Consider the following 27,535-nt stretch of genomic DNA (forward strand, 5'->3'; position numbering starts at 1 on the left):
TATGGCTAGCTATTCACATGATTCTTATCAAATCCAAAAGACTGGGATCGTAAGTATAATCTTCATCCTTTATCATTAGGAACCAAAAGGCACATGATCTTGATGTATCCCTTGTTTCTACCCGCCCAACAGTGCCCCTCTTCCTCTCCCTCACACACCATAAATTCTGCAGGAAAAGAGAGAAAGCTGAAGCTCATTTATTCTTTGGAACTGAATAGTCATAATGCGGCGAAGAGTACGGCAGTATTGGCAGAAACGACTGAGAAGGGTGAAAGACCAATAGCTCATGAATAACAAGTCTTAATGGTTTAATGGACAGCACTTTAATAGGATTTCTAGTAGAGTCCCTCTGAAAGTTTGTCTTCAATAAATCTGTCATTAACAAAGAACTGGATTGCTTCACCACATAACCATAGTTTACTGAATCTGAACACAAAATAAGCATGGCAGTTGTCATCCTGTATTACCATCGTCTTTTCATGGATTCTATTAACTATTGTGAGAGAGAGAGCTACAAGCTCAGAATGTAGGTTGCCAGTGAAAGAGGCATATTTATACCAAGGGGTACAGTAGACATTAAACAAAATACAACAGAAAGCTCACAGTTATCATGGTATGTGTGCAAAGACAAACATAGAAACTGCAACTGTAACCAAACACATAGATGTGTGAACACTGAAACTTCAAAAACTAGCTGGTGTTTTCTCTGAAATAGCTTATTAAATTTGGGGGTAATGATTTGTTTTTGAACGCCTATAGCACTGTGTTTCTACATTTGTCTCATACTTATTTTATACTGTCTTGTTTCCTGTACTGACTTAAAGTTCTTTAAAGGAACTGCATATTGTATTTCTCAGGATACATACCACCTCAACATAAATGTTGAATTGGTTATAATCAGTCTTAGATTCCAGCCTTGGCTCTGTTTTTCCTGTGTCAGAGGTTCTCAGTTCTGACTTCTTCACATTGGAATACTTCTTGTTTGGAAAGCACTTTCTTATCTTTTGTTTTTCTACATTCTACCTTCCTTTCAAGGCTCAGCTCAAATCCCACTCTCCCAACCTGATACTGCCTAGAGAGCTCAATGTCCACATGTGCCCAAGTGCTCACCATCATAAGTTACAGTGTGAATATCCATTTGGCAATTAGCTTTGTTTAGCCTTGCAGCATTTCTCCTCTTAAAGTTGTTTAAATTCATTATAATAACTTATCTTTTCATTTGACAATTCCTTATTTCTGCAACTCTAAGTTCCTGAATGAAAATACAGCCTACATCTGTGTGGTCTATACAATGGCTAGCCCACATAAAATACATGTAAAAGATACTTTAGAATATTAATAATTTCAGATTTTTTGTCAATTTCCATGAAAGTCATGTGAAGTTGAGACTTATTCTTTTATAATTACATGTTCATACCCTGAGCCTCAAAATGCATACAGATTACAAACCTGAGGGTAGCAAACTGGGGCAGTCTTCAGTCTATTTTCCGTCAATGATAATAGCAATAAATTCGTTGCCTTTACAGCAATATATATTGATTATCAAGACTACTGAAAACAACCCATTGGCTAAGCTATAGTCTATTAAAGCTGTGCAAATTGAACAAGGCCTAGCGTATACTGGAAAACTACAAATATACCTTTGCAGATTCAATATTAGAAAAATTTGAATAAACGCACTCTTCTTAGAAGATGTATGTACATCTATTTCCCAGTAATGCTACTGTAAACATGATTTCTTTTTTTAAAAATCCAAAGTATTATCAATCAAGCTGTCAAATAAAAGTAAACAGAATTTTGTTCTGGAAAGAAGAATAATTATATTTGAATTCATTTCAAACACCTATTGTTGTGGGAGGTGGGATTGACAGTAGTTGATATCTGCCTGGGATCAGGGGGGGCATACCTCATCAACAAGGCTATCTGCACAATGCATACTTGTATACGTCACCCTGAATTGTACCCCACAATTCTAAAATAAAAAATTAAAAGAGGAAAAAAAACCCCTATTGTTTATTAAGAAAAAGTATTAGTTGATAGATTCTTCTCTTTACATGGAATGAATCTTAATTGTGCGCTTTGAAGGTATGCTTTAAAAATTTAGCAATATATCAAATGAAATACAAAAAGTGTAAACAATCTTATAAATGGCAATATGAGTAAAGTAACAAACAAAGGGCATGCTCTAACAAGCCATCCTTTTACCAATATAGTTACAAAAATGTAAATAGGTTACTTTAGCCCATATGCTACCTTGGCATCCTATATTTCTTTCTGGAGGCATATATTTCATCCAAGTAAGAAAATTTACGATGAAATTATAACACAAAATCTATGCTTGTTAACTGTTCTTATAGTTTAGAGAAACATTAATAAGTTCTGCTAGGCAAGCATAATAAAGAACAAATGCTGTTCCTTAATCTGATTTTACATACATTCTAGTAACAGACTATGAAAAAGAGAAATACGGGTTTTCTTTAATATGGCTCCAAAAACCTGAGATTGAAGGATTTATTTTTCTTCTGTCCAAGAAATTAAAAATACAGACTTTGAAGAAAAGATTTTAGATAGTTGCTAGCAATCTGTCTGACCTACTGGATTTCTAAATCTCTGAAGTTATTAAATGTCAGAAAATTTTTAAATCACATTGTTGATATAACAACTAGAGACAAAAATCATAGTCCTCTTAACACTGGAGTAAGTTTATAGCTGTATGATATTGGAATCCTGACAAAATCTAGTTATTGTGGCTTTGGTGAAGTTTGGCTAAGAAACTAAAGGAACCTTTAGACTCAGAATTCAAGGACAAAAATTATGTATTATTCATCTTTGCACCCCCGGAGTCCAGTAAAGTACCTGGCACACTGTAAGAGCTCAGTAAATGTCTGTTGCATAAGAGAAATGGAATAGAAAGCTGTAGAAAGACACAGAACTCTTAAGAAGTAACACTGATGTTCTTCAGAATTATCTTAGAGGTGGTTAATATTTTTCCGAATTGGTCTTGTTCATGGAGATATTAGGGAGAAATGAACAGCTTTGTTTCACAGAGTTCATTTGTTTATTCTCTAGTGAAAACTATAATCCTTGGTCTGTGGCACCACAATTGGTTGCTGTGGGAATGATTATAGATCAAAAACAAAAAGATTATATCCCTTTTCAAGAGCAAATGAGTACCAGGGAGCAGATGAATTCTTAAGGAAACAAAGATGTTTTTTTCATGCAAATATTTTTACAACACAACTGCAGAGAGATAAATACTGAAGCTGGTAGTCTTCGTGAAACTTGGCAGATTTTTAGCTTTGGGGAAAGATGACTCCCTCACCTTGCCTGTCCCCAGAGTTGGCCTTGAGACACAAACGCCTCAGATCATTTTTCTTTACAGATACTGAGAGAGCAGCAACAGTGAGCTCTGTGACCAGCATTCTTTCGTGGCTTTCTTTCAGCCTGAGAATGGCTTTTCCATCTGTGAGCGGGACCACTGTCAGGAGGCTTGGCTCCTGCACGATCCTGATGGTATATTGCTCAGAGAGGGTCCTTCAAGGAAAGCCAAAGGTGGATTCTCCACCTCGAGAGAGAACCGTGTCCATAAAATTGCCGTGCTCCTGTCTCCACAGGACCTCTGCCGAGGCCCGGTACTAGTTACAGAAAACCTAACGCAGAATCTTTACTCATGACTTGATAACTGACATCCAGCTTGATATCATGGGCCGATGCTTGGGAAGAGGAAGACACAAAGAGCAACCTAGTTCCACAGCAGCCACAAGGGGAACTAACCTCAAACCAGGCAAAGTGGGGACCAAAGGGAGGCTGGCCTGAACTTGACCTGTGCGATGTGCACTTGTATACCTAATCCTGAATTGTACTCCACGTCTTTAAAAAATACACACATAAATAAAAAACAAAAGAATCAGAAACAAAACAAAAATACAGAGTTAACTCAATTAAAAGACAAAAAAAAGGAAAAAAAAATACTCATTCAGATATATTCACTCTAGGAACATTTACCACGTCATGGGACTACCCAGATAAATAAGATAGCCTGAAGAAGCTACCATTCTAGTGGAAGACATACAAGCATCAGGCAGCAAAGACGTTGCAATCCCATGCAATAGCATGAATTCAACACAGCAGAGAGCAAATCAGATTTGCCACATACCCAGTGGCTGGCCCCTGTATCACCCTAATCTTGGCCGTGTTCTCTAGCCTCAAGCTGGAGTTTGGCTCAGACTCTGACACTGGCATTTTCAAATAACTTCTCAGTGTCCTTAGTTCCTCCCATCAGATGTTTAACAGCAATACAAACAAAATAAATACAAGTATTCGCTAAAGATGGAAAATAAAGTCTAGTAGCCTCCTTGATTCTTTTAATATATCTAGTTAATATTCAGACATAAATATATCACTGAAATTTTTGCTTTAAGAAAGATGAATTTTATATGTGAACTCTGTTTCAGTAACAAAATAATAAAGAAAATACATCATGCTTTATTTTGCCTAAAACTTCATTGTTTCTTTTCATAAATAAAAATTACCTATTTTATCACAATCCTGGATGGTTATCCATATTTCTAGTCCTATTTGTAAGTTGAGCTCTCACATAGAAAGCAAAACATCTTCAATGCCTCAAGTTAACCTGACTTTAAGATGTAGTATTATAGTTTTTCTTTCCAGGAAACATTTCCCTTTATTGGTTACTTTGCTTTTATCTGAGGAGTCTACTTGGAAAATATCATCTGTTGCGCAATGTTAGACATGAAACTCACACAGTGAAGTAATTCACTGCCCTGAAAATGTCTTCTCTACAGTAGAAGGACAGAGATGAACTAGATTAGAAGATTCTAGGAATCCTCAAATAGAACTCCAGAGTGGAAACTTTGTGACACTGAATTTAAACCTCTAAAATTTTATAAAGGATTTTTTTTTAAAGAATAGGAGAATTCCTTGAGCTGTGACAACATGAATCAATACAGAGGATAGAAAAGGAACAAAAGGAAATCAATGCCCAGTTCCACAGCCACACTCACCAGCTCCAACTCTTAGGCTGGAAATGTTTATTCTCCTTGCGTCTCAACAAATGACAAGGAGGTCAATTAATTTCAGGGGGATGGGGCCTAAAGTTTTCTACCTTCCCTAATGCAGCACTGCCACTGCTCTTAATACAAAGGGAGGCAGCATTTCACTGCTCATTAAGTAGACTAATTATAGTTTCTCAATCACTGCAGCCACGTCTGCACTTCCAAGTTGGAGAACACCATTAGAAGAGGCTCAGCCGAAGCCTTCAGGGATGGGGTAGGGTCATCACCACGACGAGAAAACAAAAAGGGAAACACAGCATCGGAACCTGATCTTCATAACCCCTACTTTCAATCATGCTTTATAATAATCAGAGAAACAGAATTTCAGGGTCAGAGACGCTAACAAGTCCCCAGCCTCATCACCTATCTGAGGTTTGAGTTTCTGCCTCGTCAATCTGGCTCGTTAAGTGCTACGCCACTTGTCATACTGTTCACTTTCACAGAAATAAAAGCTAGACCGAAAGCACACAAAACAATAACAACAATAAATTCTTAAGCTCATGGAAACAGATGTAGGTAGGCCCCGAGTTTGCACGTTCCTGCCATCTTGAAATATGGCAAACATCTTTCCATTGTAAAGGAACGCCTCCTAGCTTTTCAAGTCATTTAGCAGCTTTTATTTGAAATCAAGCTGCAGAGACATAAAACACGATCTTGAAAACAGAAAAATGTTTTTAAAGTCTTCAGGGTAAATGTTACTTTATGTCATTTTCATAGATTTATGAAACTTAACTTATTGTAGTGAACAAGTTTCCCTTTCCTGAGTTCTTATGAAGTTGGAATTTGATTTGTGAGATGCATACATCTTCACTTTTTAAAAATTTTCATGATTAGACAAGGAGGTAGATTCTGGTCTACAGTTTATCATGTCAAGCAAAATAAGAAATGAGTCAATACCCGATATCCCTTCTGAGAGTTGTGACCGAGCCTTTACACCTTCCAATGCCTCTAACATCTGTGTCTCTTTCCTCCTTCTACTTTGTTTTCCTAATGAATGCTGAAGGTCAGAAGTCATCAACAGTCGCTGTTATGTAAGTAGGTTTAGAATCATTTGGTGAATTGCTTATTTCTAGTCCACCAATCTCATACATTTTTCTGTTTGACAAGTTCAAGATTAAATGCTAATTATCTGTTTTCGAGCATAAACTGCAGCCCTGTCATCATCTTCAAACTTGCTAATTTTTAATGAAACATAAACAAAAACACGAAGAGGAAAGGTATGAAGGTTCTTATCCAAAGCATTTTAAAATAAGTCCTTTTGCTGTTGCTGTTGAGAGAATGTCTCTGACATTAAAAAGCAAAAATAAAATATAATAATTATACCCATCGGAAATTTAGGCCACTATGCCTTATTTGGTATTACGTGACCACCATAATAGATAAAGCTAATGTCATAAAACTTTTCCACAGTAAAAACTGGGATGGAAGGAAATCAACCATCAGAGGCTACTATTTATAGTGGTCAGAGCATTACCTGAACATCAAACCATATGAGTTCATATCCCAGCTCTGCCGTTGACCAGCTGTGTGACCTTGGGCAAGTTTCCTGTGGTTCAGTACTCTCTTCTGTAATAAGGGAAGACTAACGGCATCTACCTGGAAGGACTGAGTGAGTTAACATTCCCTGTCATGTGTTCCGAAGGGCATGTGGCACGAGGTAAGCACGAGACAAATGGATGCCATCCTCATGATCCTTCAAAGCACTATCTAAACCGTGAAGTGGCTCAGACAGGAAGACAACGATCGTGATATTAAGAAGTTATTCTTGTTAACACGAAGGAAGAAGCTACCAAAACATGCTACGTGAAGCGAGCAGAAAAAGAAAGAAGGGGTGGGGAGAAGGGAGGGAGGGGGAAGGAGACGAGGAGGGAGAGAAAGCAAGAGAGGAAAGGATGAAATAAATCAGGCCTGCCACCAGCCCCGGTTAAAGTTGAAGGACCGATGAATGCCTGCTATTAAGGAAATGTATTCAGCAAGCGAGAAGTAATGAAGTTCTGATTATGCTGCACGCATGAACTTTTCAGCTAAATCCAAACCCTCCCGCCGCTGCATCTGTGATGACGAAAAGGCGAACGTTTCCCAAGGCATGGCCGAACCTCCAAATTCGTGTAACGTCTTAATGCTTCTATCCTTCTCTTTCATTTTCTCTGTACTCCCAAACATAATCGTGTGCCCAACAATGACTTTTCAAAAAGAATGACCAACTGCTTAGCCACAGAAGAAAAACCATGACAAATAATACTGCCACTACCATTTTTGAAATTTAAAAACAAATACGCAAATAAGCGAAGACATCCCTGTGTGGTGGCAGCAGCCGCTCTCTGCAGCCTTGCTCCGATCTTTTGTGCAGCCCTGTCCGTTTTGCCCAAAAGCTGTTCTTAGAAGCAATACAGACATCGGTGTGCTCATCTAGCCCCTCAGGTACTGCCACTACAGGCGTGGACGCAGGAAGTGGTTTCCACAACTTCAGAATACCTTGACGATCACCTAGTGCAGACTCTTCAATACGCTGTCATGACCTTTCAAGGCTGTCATCACCTTTCCCGTGTCACCTCTCGGCAGTATGACCCTGACCTTGCAAGGTCAGCCACAGAACACCCTGCTTCCCCAGCAAGCCACACTCCTCTCCCCTCCGCCAGAGGTCTTGTCTTTCTAGCACACTTCAGTGCCTTTCCAATTCAGATGTTCCCTGGGAGAAATCTCCTCACTATCGTCCACGCCCAAGATACACTTATAATGATTGGCTCTTTTTTTCTTTTTTCCTGGAGGACTATGGACTCATTCAGGACAGAGTTTATTTCTGGATCATTTTCTGTACCCCAGCAATGTTTGTCAAGCAGATAGACGGCATTCAAACTGCTCCTCTTACGAACAACAACAAAAAAACCCTGAGATCAAGAGAGCTAAACGACGTGTTTAGGGGCTCTAAAATTAATAGCAGAGACACCAGGATAGTTTCCGCTCATCGGGAAAAATGCCTTTTTCCTGGATATTTTAATGTGGATTTAATTGGCAGAAGTGACCTTGGGTGCAAAATATGAAAATAACTCGGCAAACATCATCATCGCCCTCCATCCTCGTCACCCTCACCATCGAATTGACTTCATAGAGCTAATTTTGGAAGAATGAGACGTGAATGGCAGAGCAGACAAAATAACCGATGCAAAACACTCCGCGTTATTAAGCCGCTGAAATGTAAGCCACAAGTACCGAGGTTCACGAGAACGACGGCCACTTCTGCTTACTGAGTGCGGAGGGCAAAGGGGCCAGGTACCTAACTTTTACTTGTCTTCATAACAGCCTCACGAATCGACACTAATATTCTCATCTGAAATCAGAAAACCAAGGCTACAAGAGGTGAAACAACTGACTCAGGGCCAAGCAGCATAGCTACTGATTAGCAGTCAAAACGCAGACCTTGTTTTCCCTGACTTCAAGGCTCTCCCTAGCATTCCTCCTAAGTACAGACACACTTATCACTCAGCTCCTAAAATCCCAACTTCATTTGGAAACAGAAACAAAACTCAAAAAGCAATGTCTTTTTTTTCTTTTTTCAGTTCTTGCTACAGTCTCTTTGAAGTTGAAAGCTCGCTTTGGAACCAAAGACACTTTAGAGTTAATTGTTTCCTGAGAGCCTCGGGCTCCACCGGGGAGCAGGTAGAAAGGCATTTTGGACAATGTCCAGTGATGGTCAAGGGCCAATTAGTTATGGAGAACCTGTATGAGAACAAGGACTGAGAAACAGAAAATGGGAGTGGAAATTGCATGAGAACAAAGGACTAAGAAACAGAAAAGCAGAGTTATGTGAGGTTCCTAGAAAACAAATAGAAGTCCCACAAGAGGAAAAAAAGGGCCCCAGTGTGAAAGGTATAGTTGAACGTCGACAAAGCAAATGTCTGAGGTTTTTAAAAAATGGGTGAAAAAACAAACATTTTAGAAAGTTCAAACAGGAATACTCTCTGAAGTTTGAGGAATTGGATGCACTATGAGTTCTAACAACTACAGAAGTTCAGAAAGGATAAAAGGCTACAAACACACACACACACACACACCCTGATTTTAGATGCTGCGTTTCTTCTAAGGTGAGCTGCTGTGTCTTTGTGTCCTACTAGATTTGTTTACAAGATGCAGAATGCAACCAGCTGGGAAGGGACTCTGTGTACTTTTATATCTTACTGGGCAAGGCTGGTCCTTAACGATGGAACAAAGAAGGCATCTTCTCAGATTGCCAACGGGCAAGCCCATCTTTGCTGTAAAAGCTTCACTGGGAGTTTAATCAGTACGTACTTTTGAGTTAAATCTAAAGGGTCTGCATTAGAATGTAATCACTTCTGTACTGTCTAGAGATAATAACAGTCCATTTTCTTAGGAAAAAAGAACCTGAAAATAAGGCTTCACTGCTGATAGATCAGGTTGGGACGTCGACCGGGAAAAGCAGCTCATTTTTACAGCAAGATACTCTTTGTTCCGTTCGCTCCTGTTGTTGGTACTAGCAATTTTGATCACAACAAAGAGTTTCTGAGAACTGAAAATTTAGTTAGAAATTGATCCAGACGCACATTTTGGTCAATCATCTGCTGTGTGCTGAGTTGGTGAGCTTGTTAACACATGGCCACCAGCACACAGAGAAGTCCTAACACCTGACCAGGAAAGGCTCGAGCACAGCAAAGGACTGCAGTGTAAAACAGGGTGGCGTAGTAAGTGCCAATTGCTTGGCTAAAACTAGCAAGTTTTCATTTTTCTCTTTCTTTCATATTCCAAGTCATTATAACTTGTTCAACATTAAAAAAAAAATAAAACTTCTATCTCTTGTGGTTCATGTGTCAAAAATATTTAAAAATTGAGGCTTTCCCCCACTCTAACTTTGCATAAAAGATGAAAATAGATCTCTGTCATCTGCCACTTTCCTTCTTCAGGAAAATGGGGAAACTCCTTTCAAGAAAAATCCAGCACATTCAAAGCTGTCAAAAAAAAAAAAAAAGGGTGTCTGTTCGGTTTCTTGTTTGCATCTGTATGATGCTCTAATTCATGTCCACTCTCTTGAGTTTGCACATAAGTTCTAAACTCACTGAAGGCAGATATGACAAGTGGTTTTGCATTATAAATGCTTGGAGGTTTATAAAACGTTAACATATGTTGGTTTTGTGCCCATGAATATACTCCGGCACACATGGTCAAATAACCAAGAACCTTTTCCAAGGGAAAAATGGAAATGTTTTCTTTTGTGGTCATTGCTTTGATGACGATTTTTATTCCTCTACAGGGAAATACAATTTTTTACCACTGGGCATGGACAAGTTATCTATGGAGAAGAAAATGCATCCTTAGTGTGGTGTAGGAAAACCACTAGGTTTTTCTAGGGATAGTCACACAACGCAAATTGGTAGCTATGGAATTGTCACACAGGTTTTCAGTATAAATATTTTAATCCAGTTGGAGACCACGTCTCTGGACTCTAAAGTCAGGGCATAGTATGAAACAAAAAGTGAAAGATTTAGGTCCGTAGAGCAAGTAAGTTAAAGTGCAATGAAGAAGAGTAAGGCGACATGAATGTTATTTACCACAGTCTGTGTGATCTTGGGGAGTCACTCTTTTCTCTCAATTGTATGTTCCTTACTTCTACAATGAGAGGATTAAACCACGTGGTCTCTGAGTTTATATGCAGCTCTCAACATTTAAAAATGTGATCTAAGCAATGTTTTTGAATGTCTCTATATGTCTCAGCACTGTCTCGCTATAGTTCGTGATTCATCAAGGACATACATATCTTTTTCCTTTACCTGTCTCACTGAGTGATGTGAAGATTTTTGCTTATTTGACAAAGGTGCAATACACATGCTGTTATAAAAATAGAAGAACAGGGCCCCAATATCTGCAGTGTTTCCCATAACAGTCTTGTTATCATCGGCACACACAGGAGATGTGAAAGTGTTGCCATGAGTACAGAAAGACACTCTGAGCACATTGGGGCGCTCAGTGGTGGGAGACACACGAGCACTGAGATCAGAGAGAACTCACCACTACAGACAGCAACAAAGACGCTGGCTCTGGGTTTTGTCATGAGAACAAAATGAGTGAAAGGCCTTTTTCAGGGAGGACTTCTGGGAACCCCAGAGTTTCCTGCCCCCTTCCAACTGCCACAGAACGGTTTCTCAGAGTAGTTTTAACATATAGTTTTAAGATAATACGACGAAGAGAGCTGGCGCTGACAAAGTTGAAACTAGATGTCTGACAACTGTTCATGTCTGGGTAGCGACCATGGCAGGATGGACGATGGTCCCACAGGTGACTTGTGAGCGAGCCGATAGGAACCTGGAAGAAATCTTGTCGTCGTAACTGTGTTTAATCTTTCAGCCCAGACTATAAAATGGATACAATCCAGAATGCACCTGAAGAAGGGTGTGATTTAGGGCCTTATTTTTATGGGAAACAGCACCTTGAGGGCCCAGTTGGGAGCTAGTCTCACAGTCCTCTAACTCTGTAGCCTTCCTTGACAGGGATGGTCCATCCTGCCTGAGTCTGAAAGCACCGGAGCATCTTCCTTTTGCCTGTGTGCCTTTTTCTTACCTATGCGCTTCTTTCTTCTTCTTCCTAGTTCCACTAAGAACACCACCTTCTCTTCAACACCTTCTCAGTTCTCCATCTCATGATAGTCTTTACTGAACCCCAAGACCATTCCATTAGGACTTATGATTTACTCCTTGGTGTAATTCTTCTCATATTTGATTGTGTATGTTTGTCTTTGCCAATGACATACTAGAAACATACTCGTTTCTTAGAAGTTCTATACTCTTCTCTGCACTTGGCATAGTATTCTCTGTAGCAGTGTGGTAAGATGGTTATTGGTTCAGCTTCCTAACTCAGAAGCCTGTTCCATAGAAACTTCCCTCTCTCCAATTTGAGATCGGCATGAGTGGACTGTTAGCGGCTGTGTCCTAATGCACGTCTCCACAACACACTGAGTCAATTAGCGCTCAGAGATTACTCTATGACATTTGAAATTTGACTGGCCAAAAAAAAGTATCTTCAGGGGGCCTAAATGTAAATGAAAATTGAATCAAAGACCTTTTTTTTTTTTTTTTTTTTTGGGTGAGAGAGTGGGAGAAACAGAAGAAGCTATCCTGTGTAAGGTGAAGAATAAAGCCATCCCAGAGAAAGCACAGAGATGAGAGACCCAGGGATGTCAGGAAATGGTCATAACCTTCCAGTTCAGGATGAAAGTTCCTTTGTTGTTAGCCTTTGGCTCTACGGTAAATGAAATGCTTTTGTCTTACCTTAAGCAAATTCTGGGGGCTGTATTTACTTACAACCAATATAATTTCAATAGGACTTGCGTATATATGTGATGATGCCTGTTGACTGAATCTCAAATATATTAGTCCATATGACAATCAGGGAGTGGTGAAATTCCTGGAGACCACAGCTGACCCTGAACCAGCATTTCTGGAGTTGGGACCGGGAATCTACGTTTTAAGTAGGCATCCAAATAATCTGTAGGCACTAGTCTGAGGTTTTTTGTCTGTCTGTCTGTTTGCTTGGGCAAGACCTACACGCGTGATTCTAATTGAGTCCAAGCATTCACCAGCCTAATTAATGTATTGGCTCTAACAGCAACACCAAGTTTAAGGGAGAGTTTATTCCCTGCATTCTAGATGTCATTTTCAAACTGCATCTACTCAAGTTCTATTAGGACTTTCCAAAGTGGTATCAAAAATGGACACCTCAGCTCGGGCAACTTGGTGAGACCTCATCTCTAAAATAAATAAAAAATTAGCCAGGCATGGTAGAGCACCTGGGGTTCCAGCTACTTGGAAGGCTGAGGCGGAAAGTTCGCTGGAGCCCAGCAGGTCGAGGCTGGGGTGGTGGTGTCTGTGAACGTGACACTGCGCTCCAGCCTGGGCAATGAAGTGAGACTCCAGCTCAAAAAGAAAGAAAAAATGAACACCTATATGAAGACCTTAAGAGATGGGATTGTGTTAGAGTCTCAAGTCCCTTCTAGCTGTTATTGAAAACCATGTTAGAGTCCAGCTGCCTTTATAGCAAGCGAGGCATCTTGTATGATCCAGTGATACCACGTTTCTACAATGTAACCTGCTTCTTCCTGTTCCGACCTCAGGATGAGTGCATACGGCTCTCACACCTTTAACCTCTGTTCTGTTTTAGTCTTAGAGTGATCAACCCGGCTTCATGAATCTTAAAAGGTCTGCGTACACATTAATTCATAGTAATTATGCCAAGATAATTAGGTGTTTGAAAGAAATGTGGGTGTCCTTTCCTTTATTTTCTTCACTGAAGACCAGCAAACATCTATTCAAATTTATACAGAAGGTAGGAAAAACAGCCACAAAAATGTTTTCCCAAAGTGTTGCTCTGTGACCTAAAATATTACGGAGAGGCCTTAATCCTATTAAGACAGATGAAGACAACCCTTAACTATCTCCTTCATGGCTGTAATCACAGGTCATCACCACGATATCGGGCGAACCATCTATTTGGGCTATCATGTCAACCGTGAAGGTGACTGGGGATGCCGTTCGTGGCAGCATTGCCAGCATGCAGCTCATAACTACTTCCGAGGAGCACTTCTGAGGATCATTAGAGCATCTTTAAACATTTCTTGAAAATTCCATGTTTTAAAGGAGGCCGGTTACCGCGTTCAATGGAAGAAACGGATTGCTTGAGTGACGCTCACACAGACAGACACAGCATAATGACCTTGTAGTCCACGACGGATCACACGTAGAATGACGGTCCGTAAGGTGATGACAGCTGAAAGTCCTCCTGACACCTAGCGACCTCGCAACTGTCTTCATGTCCAGCCCAGTGCGTTACTCACGTGTCTGTGGTGACGCTGGTTTAAACAAGCCACATCATAAATAGAACAAACAACGGCGGATGCTGGCGAGGACGTGGAGAAAAAGGAACGTTTACACTGCCGGTGGGAATGCAGACTGGTGCAACCTCTTTGGAAGACAGTGTGGCGATTTCTGAAAGAACTAGAAATTAACCTTCCATATGACCCAGCAATTCTTCTCTTGGGAATATACCCGGAGGAACTCAAATCATTCTACGAAAAAGATACCTGCACACGTATGTCTGTTGCAACTCTATTCACAATAGCAAAAACATGGAACCAACCGTGTTGCCCCTCGAAGCTGGACTGGATAAAAAAAAAGGTGGTACATATACACAATGGAATATTATGAGGCCATAAAGGATACACGTGGATGGATTTGGAGTCGATCATACTCAGTGATTTATCACAGAAACAAAGAACTGAGTTCCATATGTTCTCACTCATAAATGGAACTTGAACAATTATAATGCTATAAGAAAGTGATTGGCAGTAGTGGGAAATTGTTGGGGAGGAGTAGGATAAGCAGTTGAGGGAAACTGCTAGGGGAGGGAGGGGCATACCTCATCAACAAGGGTACCTGCATGATCAATGTCTGTATTCCTAACCCCGAATTATACCCCATGTCTCTATAATATATAAATAGATAACAAATAAATAAAAATAAACAAGCCTGCTGAACTGCCTGTTACATAACACACACTATACAGGTATGTCTAGTACATAATGATTGATAATAATCAATGACTATGTTACCGGTTTATGTATTTATTACAGTATACTTTTTATTGTTATTATTATTATTTTTTCTTGAGTCGGAGTCTTACTCCGTGGCCTAGGCTGGAGGGCAGGGGCACACTGACAGCCATCCCAGCGTCAACCCGCTGGGTTCTGGCGATCCTTCCGCCTCAAACTTCCAAGTCGCTGGAACTACAGGCACGTACTACCACACCTGGCTAGTTTGTTTGATTTATTGTAGAGACGAGGTCTTGCCAAGTTGCCCGGGCTGGTCTCGAACCCACAGGCTCAGTCATTCACTTGCCTTGGCTTCCCAAAGTGCTAGGATGACACAGGCTGAGCAAGCCTTCATATTTACTTTAACACACACTTCTTCTACCTACTAAAAAAAGTTAACTGTGAAATAGCCTCAGGCAGGTCCTTCAGGTGGTCTTCCAGAAGAAGGCACCGTTATCCCAGGAGATGACAGCTCCATGGGTGTTACTGCCCCTGAGACCTTCTACTGGGACAAGATGTGGGAGAGAAAATCAAGGGTGATTTAGCCGATGCTGTGTAGGCCTAGGCTAAAGTGTATGTTTGTGTATTCATTTTTAACAAGAAAGTTTAAAAAAAAATTAAGATAGCGAAAAACTTACAGAGACAGGAAATGAAGAAAAAATGTTTCTGTATAGTTGCACAATGTGCTCGTGCTTTAAGTGATATTATAAAAGAGTCAAGAAGTTAAAAACAAAGTAAAAAGTTTATAAAGCAAAAAAGTTACAGTAACCTCAGGTTAATTTGTTCTTCTTATTATTAGTATTAATATCATTAGAATTGGAGTCTTATTCTGTTGCTCAGGCTGGAGTGCAGCGGCACACTCAAGGCTCACCACAGCCTTGACCTCCTAGGCGCAGGTGATCCTTCTGCCTCAGCCTCTCGAGTAGCTGGGATTACAGGCATGCACCACCAGACCTGGCTAATTTTTTTTTTTTTTTGTAGAGAGGAGGTCTCATTCTATTGCCCAGGCTGGTCTGAAACTCCTGGGCTCAAGCAATCCTCTTGCCTCAACCTCCCAAAGCACTAGGATTATAGGCACGAGCCACCACACCCAGTATTAATTCATGATTGAAGAAAGTTTTTAAACTAAATTTAGCACAGCCTAAGTGTACAATAATTACAAAGTCTACAGCAGTGGATAGTAATGTCACATTCACTCACCACCCACTCACTGACTCACCCAGAGCAACTTCCAGTCTTACAAGCTCCGTTCTTGTTATGCACCTTCCATAGGTGTATCATCTTAAAATCATCTATACAGTGTTTTTTACTGTACCTTTTCCATATTTAGATACAGATACTTATGTGTGCTATAATTAGACACAGATACTTATGGGTGTGCTATAATTGCCTACAGTATTGAGTACAGTAACCTGCTGTCAGGTTTGTAGTCCAGGGGCAATAGGCTAGACCACATAGCCTAGGTATGTGGTAGGCTGTGCCACCCAGTTTGGGATACTCTGAAATGTTCACACAATGATACATTTCTCAGAACATATCCCTGTTGTTAAGTGATGCATGACTGTATCATTGTCAATGGTTTAAAGTTACATGGGTGGGGAGTAAATGAATGTCTTGTGAACAGGTGGAGCGATCACATTTTTATTTTTTGTGACCCATCACATGACTCATAATCACAAATAGGGAATTAAAGGGAGGCCATGAAGAAAATATCACATAATAAAAAAATAAGAATCGTGATAACAATAAAGAGTAGGTTGGAGTGGCCGGGAGCGGCCACTGCACTCCAGTCTGGGCAACAGAGTGAGACTCTAACTCAAAAAAAAAAAAAAAAAAGGAGGTTGGAGTGGTGAGAGATTTCTGGGGGGTAAAATTCGGCACCGAACTAAGAGTATTTAAGGTGGCCCCAGGTAGGAAAGTCATCATCATTCTGGTGCTTTTTCCTGTAAAACTCAATCTTCAGCCTACAGAAACTGTTTTAAAGGATGCTGCATCATTTAAAAAGAGTCAGTGTGGGTTGGGAGCAGTAGTGCCTCACGCCTATAATCCCAGCAACTCTCTGAGCGAAAAGATTGCTTGAGACCAGAAGTTTGAGACCAGCCGGGGCAACAAAGTGAGACCCCCATCTCTACAAAAAAGATGAAAAGTTAGTCGGGTGTGGAGGGTGTGCGCCTGTAATCCCAGTTACTTGGGAAGCTGAGGGGGGATCACCTGAGCCCAGCAGTCCATGGTTACCATGCGCTATGATCATGCCACTATGGACTCCAGGCTGGGTGGCAGAGTGAGACCCTGTCTCTTAAAAAAACCATTCTGATCAAGAAGAAAAGCTGAAGGAAATAAGAAGCTGACCATTAGAGAACATAATCCATAATCCAGTGAGAATTTCCCCAACACTGAAAATGTTCTTCTAAATGCTTGGAGCAGAATAAAAGGAAAGATAACTTAACAAGAAACAAACAAACAAAACCTTTTTGTTCCATTAAATATTTAACAAAGATGTTGGAGTATGAAAATTGCATAAAAGGCTGTCTAGTGATTGAGGGGGGAGGTGGATGGGACCAGAGCAAAGCTTGTCTAGCACTGGAATTTAACATAATTAACACTTGAATTTTTTTTGAAGACTCTAGAAAGGCCATGCAGAGAGCCAGATGGCCACAGGCCCCTGGTCCTCTCTGACATTGAGCTCCTGCGTGTTTTGTGCCCCCTCTAGCCACTTAAGTTGGGACTTCTCGTACAGGTGCCTGCCAAAGGTGACCTGCAGAACGTCAGGGGCCTGGTTGGGACTGGGAGATCATCTGTGCAGCTGCCCCGATTCAGGCTGATACAACAAATGCCAGGCAAGGCGACGGGGACGCATTTAAAGGCTCCTCTTAAGTAAATCGGTGGAAACCCTCCATGGTGAAATTTGGGCCGCTCAGGCCCCCAGCAACCTTCTGTTGCTTGGTACAACTACAAGACTTTAGCTGTACTTTTTAACCTTATGCTAAGTTAAACTTGACCTAAAAGAATCATTATGGGTTGGTTATTAATAATTCATGAATTGGATTCACTAAGGGTCCTTGTGGAGAATACCAGAATTAAGTGGTTTTACTTATGCTACAGTTTACTAAATGCCATAATACCCAAATACACACCACATGCCACACACACACACACACACACACACACACACACACACACACACGTGTGCGCGCACAAAGAGGGAGCAAGTGAGAGACAGATAGACAGGCTTTTCATTCACCTTGATCAATAATTCAAAAAGAATCTTTAAGGATTCTAGAATTTTAAGATAACTCTGTTTAGTTCAGTTTGCCACTCCTTCAAAATCAGACAACTCTTTGGAAACAAATTTCTATCCCCCTTTTTTTTTTTTTTTTTTTTTTTTTAGAAAGCAGGATCTATTGAGAAGACAGAAAAGCTCCCACGGTGGGAGGGGACCCAAAGGGGTTGCCTCATTTCTATCTTAATATTATCTCTAGTGTTAATTTAGGCAGAAGGATAAAATCACATATATGTACTCAATAATTACAGAGTTTTCTAGGACACGTAAAACTAAGAATACTGGGAAATCTACTTAATTGCTGTAGTCTTTCTTTTTACATGAAGATTCTCGTCACAAATCAGTGTATTTGGCATCCGTTTGGTAGCTGGAAAGCTTATCAATGTAGTGCAGTCTACGAACTGAGAAAACAGGAAAGGCAAATACATGATCTCACTTATATGTGAGATCTAAAAATGTCAAACTCATAGAAGGAGAGAGTAGGAAGGTGATTAACAGAGGGTGGATGGGGAAAGGAGAGCTGTTGATCAAAGTTTCAGCTAGATAGCAGGAATATGCTTTAGTGGTCCACTGCACAGAACGGTGACTATAATGAATAATAATGAATAGTATATAAATATGCACAATTATCATTTTCTGAAAATAAAATAAAACAGGAAAGATATAGCCTCATGGAGTAACACTGAACATCTGGATAGTCAACATTTTTTTAAAGTGCAATCCCTATATCGATTTTACAGACAGTTTTAAATTGGCTATTCATTAGAAAATTTTATATCCGATTCGAAGTCGTATGTAAAGAGAAAAGCTGATAAAGTTAATTATTCAGGAATATGGTCAACAGAAGGGAAAGGTAACTGTCCATTTAAAATGCAGCGAATTACCTCATATTCCTGGGAAAACTTCAAGTTGTCATTTGCTTTCAACCTTTCGATGTGGTCTGCTAGTTCCAAGATAGGTATCGGAGGATGACTAGCCATACCTGTTAAAAAGGAAAGAAGAGAGGCCTTTGAGAACCCAAGAACAGGATGCTGACTGGCCCAAAATATAGAGAATGCGATAGTTAGAAATGGCCTGAAAACACGTGAGTCGTAAAGATGTTGTAGGTGAGAAAGCAGGCAAATAGTTTGGTTACTCAAAGCAGGACATGCTGTGGAAGGATGGATTTGGTAGCCCAATGAAAAGTCACTGAGCATACTCTCCAAACTAACACTCCTAGTGTAAGAGAAAGCGTTATTGTGCCATGAATCAATGAGGTTAGCTAGCGGAGAAAATTGACAGTCAGGCTTGATGTCAACTTCTGCTTTGAGTAATGACTTTTATGTCATTTCAAACTCCTTCTCCTGCACTGTGTGAAATGGAAACCATGTGGCATTAAATGGTGTAAAGTGAACTAAGAAAACAGACACTGAGGAAGGCCTAAAAGGGAAAGAGGAGAGGCTTGATAGGCAACGTAAAATGACTTATGCGTAATCAAGGAAAACTAACTTGAAGAATGAAGGTTACCAGGGTAACCGGAATCATCTGAACCTGCAAAGGAAATGATGGTGTAAATAAAATAAAATAAAATAAAACAGAACAAGCTTGTTGAAAAAAATGAAATGGATAGCCTGCTACACTTTTTAAAAGGACGAATAAAAATGCTGCAAGTTTTTGCAGGATCCACTATCTAGTGTGACTTTAGATTAAGATCGCTTGGATATTTCCCGAATCTGTAGGTGACTGACATTCACATGCAAACACAGACACAAAGAATGACATGCCCCACGGCACACGGACGAGAATCACTGACACTGACGGCACAGTCAGACACCAAACTGGGCTTCAAAAATGTTTTCACTAGTAGCAGATTGTAGAGGCTGGGGTTGCAGCCTTCTCCTGGATGTTCATAAGTGGCCACACTGACAACTCTGCGATATTTGTCCTCAGGTCCCCGTTATTCAACCCCCAGCAAACCTACAATCTACTTCAGGTGTAAACATCTTTGTCCGCGAATGGGAGATGAAGTCAGGAAAGTGAGCAAATGGTGAACAGACAAGGAGGGAAAGAGGGTGAACAAAAGAACAGCAGAGACGGGCGCTGACACAGCCTCGTTCAGTCAGCCAGCGGAAGATGTATTCATGTCACAGATTCCTTTAAAAATAATCCCCTGTCAATTTTGGTGATTCCTGCATCTTTCTGATGTGTTCTCACTTTTTATGTGATTTGCATTTGATGCCTTTCCGATTAATTTTGCAGACGGATCATGAAAAAGCACTGCTGACTCATATCTTACAGACACAAATTCCAGCTGGCTAGAAAAACCTGAACTAGCATGTCCCCAGGGAAGCCTCTGAAGCAGAAAGAGAATGAGGGAGGAGCTCAAACTGGAAGCCATGTTGACATTCTGCAGGCGTTGCGACTCTTTGGAGGGTGTCAGGCTGTGGAATGGCGACCTTTCGGTCAACATGACATGTGATTACCTTATGGGCATTTTACAATTGTGCCAGTGTTGAAAGTCACCCAGGAAGTCCCTTTATCTCAAATGCCAAATTATTGATGGTTAGGTATTGAAGTTAGGTAAGTTAAGTAGAAAGTGATTTTGCTTTTTCAAGACTATCACTTTAGCACAGGGCTGTGGATTGGGGTGGTTTAGTTTTCAGGGCTCTGGAGGTCTATTTCCAGTCAGCTAAAAGCTTAGTGGAAAGTCAATAACAATGAGCAGTTTGGAAGCAGCAGCTCTTTGCTGGTGACCTAACTATGCCAGTGGACCAGCATTTTAGGGCTCTTTTTGGAGCTTGTCTGTGTTGACGGTAGAATCGAACTAAGTTACATTCTCTGCAGGGAGAAGGTGGGTGACAGCGATTTGATAATTAAGTGAACTTATCCAGATGAGACACCCCCGATGAAAAGAATGGAAATGTGAAGGCGCAGGAGACTAGGCTTATCTGAAGATGGAAACGGACTGACACGGACATCACCACAGTGCTTGAACAGAGAAAATAATAGAGACAAAGATGTTTAGACCTTTTCGAGCGAATCGTGGGAGAGAGCTACTATCATATATGGACTGAGTGGTGGTTTGGCTAGAGAGGGAAGACACAGAGCCAACCAGGGAGGCGTAGGGGGCTGAGTTACTGCTCAAAGCTGCAAAAAGTAAAGCCAGTCGGAGATGGGAAAAGTATTAGCACAACAGCAGTAGAAGAAGGTCATCAAAACTAAAGGTGCGATCAACAAATTTAATTCTGACATGCACTGGTATGTGGTCTGGAAGTATTGCTTTGGAGGTTAATCGCAAAGAAATTTGAGCAAACCTGCCCTGATTCATTACATTCAAAATCAGAATATACATATATATACACAATTATCTATCACATGCAAGATACCATAGCATTAAATAATCATCATTTGAGAGTTATCTGTATGCGTCCTATTGCACCTGCCTTCTCAGACAAGTGACAGTGGCAGAATGAATATTTCACAGCAAGGGGGAAGAATTTGTGGAAATCCAGTGACACAGGTGGAGGAGTCTTGGCCTAGAAAACTACAGAGGGGTTCTACTTTTGGTCCTGACATCTACTAATAGGGACAGATCACTACTTGTCAGGTACCTCTGTGTCTTTAGTTATAAAATAAGAGTGTGGCAATAGACATATGCTGGAGTCACTCACTTCTTAACTCTTATTTCTACCATCTGTAAATAGAATTCCTAAACAGGAAGGGTCTGTTAGACACAGTCATATGTAAGAATCCATACCTTTCCTTTAAGGGGTCAGGAGCATTTACTTTTTTATTTTTTTGAGTTGGAGTCTCACTTTGTCACCCAGCCTCGACCTGTTGGGCTCCAGCGATCCTTCCGCTTCAGCCTTCCAAGTAGCTGGAACTATAGGCGCACGCTACCACGCCCGGCTAATTTTTTGATTTATTGTAGAGATGAGGTCTTTCCAAGTGGCCCAGGCAGGTCTTGAACCCTCAGGCTCAGGCAATCCACTCACCTCAGCCTCCCAAAGCGCGGGATTACAGGCTGAGCCACCGAGCCCGGCATCAGGAGCATTTACTTTTCACAAAATAAAAAACCAGTATGCAGTTGAATTGCTCACTTTCTGAATTACTTAAGTATGATGTGATTTTCTTTAGTGAGCCAAAGAGTATGTACAGTCTATCATGATGTCCCATCATATATTAGAAAAGACTGAATGCCAATGTAAAAATTATGCTAAAGAACAAACCTGGGCTACAACTCCTCTAAGTTGGAACTCTTTCGCTGATACCAGAAAACAATCACCAAGACTCTACTTAAAAATATTGTTAGATAATTCCTCAGAAACCTCTCCACTGCCCAATGTTGGAGAAATCTTATATGACATAATCAAGTATGCGAGATTCTGAATGAAAAAGTAGACATGAAGAAAACCATAAAGTTGATCTCACAGTGGTATTGTTTCAATCTTCTGTCTGGCAACCTGGTCAGTACTCACAATCTACAAACCAAAGTCTTTATTAATAAGTGTTTTCACATTTGAATCACTTGAGGCACTTTAAAGTTCCTTTGTGCAGGCTCTACAACAGACCAATTAATTCAGAATCGCTGGGCGTCAGATATTGATATATTTTAAGTTCCCCAGCAATAGCTCTCAGTCCTATGGGAATTCATGATGAGAGGCCTGTAACTCCATGTATAACCTTTTATTTTTCATTTAAAAATCATGCCAGTATTTATAAGAATGAGATAAGCTTTCTCCTGGTGATATCCTTGAATCCCCTGACTCTCCATTAGCAAGAATTAGTACTTTAACCATTATTAGCAGCAAAGAACTTGAAGCCCAGCTAGAAATTGGCAAAGATTTGCCAGTGTCACGACCTCATCAGTTCAAAGATACAAACGCACAATATAAATGCATTTTAAAGGTACACATCGAATCTGAGCAGAGTTTTTCATTCTGAAACTATGGTCTCTCCAATACTTGTCCAGTGTCAACATGAAAAATGACAGCTGCGGTCAATGAAATCTGCCTTAGGTTGGAAGAGAAAACAGCCTGGATCCTTTTAATAGGGTGTGGTTTGTGATAGTAGTGTCATGGTGGCTTCTTTATAAGAAGTAAACTTTAAAATCAGGGCATTTTCAGCTGAGATATACCCTAGGGATAACCTGGTCTAGTATTTTCATTTTATACAAGAGGGCGATGAAGTCCTGAAAAGTTCAATTTTATAAAAAGTGCGTACATTATGTTAAAATATGGTAACTATTTTAACAGGGTATATACTTGTGATAGATAACTCAGTCTAGCACTTTTATTTTATACAAGAGGACTCAAGTCCAGGAAAGTTAAGTTTTATAACTAGTGCAAAAATTATGTTAAAATATGATACATATTTTAATAAGGCAAATAGCAAAATATTAACATGCAGCTTGGACATGTATCTACTGTACTATTTCTACAGTGACATCTGTTGACCTTCTAAAGAGGAGACAGTCTCCAATGACAGAAGGGGACAGGCTGGTAAGGTAAATGACCGAAAATGGCTCTAAGTATGGTAGAGTAAACACTTTCACAAGACATCCACTCATTTCTACTTTCTTTCAAACAACAGGCATCTAGGACTGGCTTTTGTCTCTCTGCTTCTGATGGAGACTCAGGAAAGAGCAGTATTTCTCAATTATAGGAAAAATAGCCATCCGTATGAAATCTACAGCAAGGAATGTTCGATCTCTATGTCAAATTCCCTTAGGGCTGGTGTAGATGTGGGGAACTTCTGAAAAAAGTGAAGCTAAAAGCTCCAGGACTTGCTCTGCCAAGTAGAAATGCAGGGCCAAGAGGGTCCGCCTTCTCAGGTTTTCAGTCACAACTAAAAATCCAGACTATCATACAACATTTCCTCGGTTTTCAGTGTTAACTCAAAATTTTGTTGAAACTCAGGGGACATCAAAGATAGGACTTTTTGCAGGCCACATTTGGTCAACTAGACTGTGACCATTTTAAAGCAACAAAATATTCCATGTGTGTGTGTGTGTGTGTGTGTGTGTATGCGTGCGTGAACACACATGTTAAAATCAAGGAATGTCCGAAGTGACAGACTGTATTTGTTTTTATCAGCCAGGTAATGAACTAGATGCTGAGCTTTGGGCGTGGCTGAGGATATAAAGATACATGCTCTTTATATGGGCTCATATATCTTCCCCTCTCCCTAACCCAGCCCCTCCTTAATTTTATCAGTTAGGCAAATGAAGTTTGGAGGTGTTAAAGGACTCGATCAAGGTCATCATCACCAGCAACACTAAGGCTACATAAGGGACTTGATCCTAGACCTTGTCCCTTCTCCTTTGGTGCACTTCTCATTAGGCCCTGTTGTCTCTCAAATCACTTAACACCCTGGGAGTATAGTGACAGGTCCAGAAAGCTGGGCCTGTAAAATTGTTTGGTTTATCTAGGCAGCAGCACCGAGATCATAAGCCATCCTCAATCTGAGAAAAATGTGTCAGTAATCACTGTACTCAGAGCATCCGTCTCCATGGTGGAGAAGAGGTAAAGGGTGTCAGTGCACACATCTGTATTCTCTGGTCACTTCTTGACAAAACATTATAGGTTTCCAAGAAAACATTAACTAAAGGCATAAGTTAAGTGGGTTAAAAACTGTACTGTTATTTGGCAGAATATTTTTTAAAAAACGAATTTATGGTGTTTATGCTTTTCAAATGCTCTGCTGTATCTAAGTCGGTAAGCAGATCATATGCTTCAAATGACTTTATTATCTATAGAGAATATTTATCAAATACTTACTTTATTTTCATATATTTTAAAACCTTGCATTAAATGTCCATTGGCATTTCTTTATAACTATAGTGCTAAGTAGAGTTTTTTTTAGGTCACTAATAATGGTGGTACAGTTTTAGATTTTTTCTTTGGTCACTATACATGTGTGTTTGTAAAGACTCAATGATACTCTTCATGATTTTCCTTCCCAACAAGTTATGATGATGGCTAGAGAACAGTTTATGGTTATGGACCTAGAAGCAGCTAATTTGTTCCACAAATCAAATGACCATAGTCTTGTCGAAAATGTACTTCACTGAGTTATCAGTCATAGAATGAAACTTAGTTCATTAAATATTTATCGTGCTTTAACACAATTTATACACTATTTAGAATTCCCTAAATGAAATACAAATGCTCTGCTATATCTATAATTTGTCTCAAAAACTAACGATACATTAAAGATAAAGAAACATTGATTTGTAAGGCATAATCTCTTCTTAGTAGAACAGTGATGACAACTGGGCTTAATCTGTGACCCAGGAATATCACTAAGTGAAAGATAACTCCAAATTGCTTTTCAAGGTAAGCACTGAATAGCACAATTCAAATTCATTTATTAATGCAGAATTTCTCAAAACAGAATTCGAACAAACCATGTTCCTTTGTATCAGAAATTTGGCATTTAGATGTAATGAATCAGGATTTTCAAAACACAAAACACAAAGAACACGTGTGGTGTTCTTAGCCCAAGTCATATGCCTAAAACAAAATACGAAGGCAAGAAGAAAGTATATATAAAAACGGATCTTGTTAGCAGTGATCCAATTCATAGTACTAACAGATCGGAAGAGATGCCTCAAGAGCTTTCAAAGCCCATTCAGTTGCCGTGGAGATATTTTTGCTGCCGATACCATTATTTCTGATACGTTAACTTTTTACGAGTTTGTTTTTGCTTTTCACAGTCCATCAATCACCTACCATCCATGTATGCTTTAGGGCAAAACATATTAAGGTCATTCACAGAATGAAAACGAGGTCTTTATGTTGTAACATCTGATCATTAAGTTTTAAATCTCTTTTTCTAAAAGGTGCCAGCATAAACCCCTACCACTATGTTTTTGCGTGCAGGTATTTTTTTGGAGGGGGAGGGAAGTGTGAGGAGAGACAGCAGATATCGCGAAACTGAATATGCAGGCACAGAGAAAGGTGGCGACTTGCACCACTACTGCTATCAGCTGTCTTCTTTTACACCTTTCTCTGTGCTGGAAAGAAAGCATGCATCCGTAAGACTGTGAACTTCTAAATTTTCTTTGTTGGAAAATGATAGGAAACATATATTAGTAACTTCTTTGGTTTTCTTATGTATCACCATCTTTTGACATAATAAAATTTATTTAAATCATTTTGTCCATGAGCCATGAGGCCATGGGCTAGAGGGGTCAAACTGCCAGTAAAGAATTTTTATAAAATTTCAAAAAAAAAAAATCTGTAATCGGTGGTCTCTATCAAAATGGTCAATGTACCTACCCCAGGACCCTGCTATCACATTTCCAAGTGTCCAGCATGCAGAAATAGCAACAATGGTGTAAAAAGGTCTGGGCTCAATAATGCTCATGACAGTAGTGTGTCTACTAGCAAAACCTGGGAAATAACTTAGCCTCCATTAATAGGGAATGAGTTAATACATTTTGATATCTGCAGAACACCATTGATACCATCTGCTATTAAAAAGGAGTCAAAGCCCAGTACACTGACTTGAAAAAGGTCTATTTTTATACAGTTATATGTTAAAACAGCAAATTATATGCATTTACATCTATCTATCCACCTGCTGTATATTTTATCATTTAAAGAACTGCATAGACACATAAATTCTGGAAGAATATGCATGAAGCTGTGCATGGCAGATATTTCTGGAGAATCAAATTGGAGCAATGGCACAGCATTTTCTATTTTAAATATGTCAAATAAAAAAAGAAAGAAAAAGAAAACAATAAGCGGTGGGATGAAGAGGAATTTTTCTTTTCTAATGGTACTTTTTTTGGCCCCTTTTTTGTGTAACTGTGAAAATTTTCAAACATACAGAAAATTTGAGAATAGTATAATGAACCCTAACCCTAACTCTAACCCACATGACCACAACCTCAATACAATTTTTAACAAGCTTGTTTTCTATTTTCCAAGATTCTCCAATAAACGTGTTGCTTTTGTAATTAACAAGAAGATATATTGAGAAAGAGGGACTAAAATAACTTGGACATTTCTCAAAAAGAAAAAAAAAAGGAAAACTTTCCTTCCTCCCCAGGCCAGCACGGTCCTCTTTTGTTTAGCATGTAACACATCTATCAACCCATTCCAACACATACTCAATTACTACTCTCCACAAAGAGGTTTGAGGTTTCCTTTAATGGCATCTTTTGTAAGTGAAAATTGTCTTCCTTTCCTCCACAGATCTTAAAGACTTGTACAACTTGATCAGCAGTTAATAGTTCTAGTAGAGTCTTCCACGACGTCTCCTCTCTCTTCAGCTCATTTTGTCCATCTTATTCCATTATCTGATAACTCTAGCCATAGCTAAATGATATCTTCCTACATACTTAAGTCCTCATTTTAATTTGGTAAAGTTATTGGTGATGTAAACAATGCCACTCTAATGAACCGTTCCACACTGGTTCTGACTGACCCTGTACACTAACAATTGATGACTCATTGTTGTAAACCATTATTCTCTTAAGAGATAAGTTATCTCAGGATCTCTCAAATACAACTTGGCTATACACTAGCATCTGAACCTTAATAAGACAGATACAACAACCATAGAAAACACCTACAAGCAGAGGTGCCAGCTTTCAAATGT

The 27,535-nt window shown here is 39.8% G+C and overlaps 1 protein-coding gene across 10 annotated transcripts in view; it reads right to left on the reverse strand.

Annotated features, from left to right (window-relative positions):
* The window catches only part of PTPRD (protein tyrosine phosphatase, receptor type D), a 416,835-nt gene that overhangs the window by 94,375 nt on the left and 294,925 nt on the right, over positions 1-27,535 (reverse strand). For 8 of the 10 annotated variants that reach the window (XM_008054819.1, XM_008054818.1, XM_008054813.1 and 5 more), the window contains one exon: positions 18,829-18,926. In XM_008054819.1, coding sequence (XP_008053010.1) covers positions 18,829-18,926 — 98 coding nt within the window. Of the gene's footprint in view, positions 1-18,828; positions 18,927-19,432; positions 19,475-27,535 lie in introns of all 10 variants that reach the window. The other 2 variants (XM_021710780.1, XM_021710779.1) reach the window with 1 other exon arrangement.

Source organism: Carlito syrichta, unplaced genomic scaffold (assembly GCF_000164805.1).
Source record: "Carlito syrichta isolate Samal-C Ts95f unplaced genomic scaffold, Tarsius_syrichta-2.0.1 Scaffold301531, whole genome shotgun sequence".
In the NCBI taxonomy this organism is placed as follows: Eukaryota; Metazoa; Chordata; class Mammalia; order Primates; family Tarsiidae; genus Carlito; species Carlito syrichta.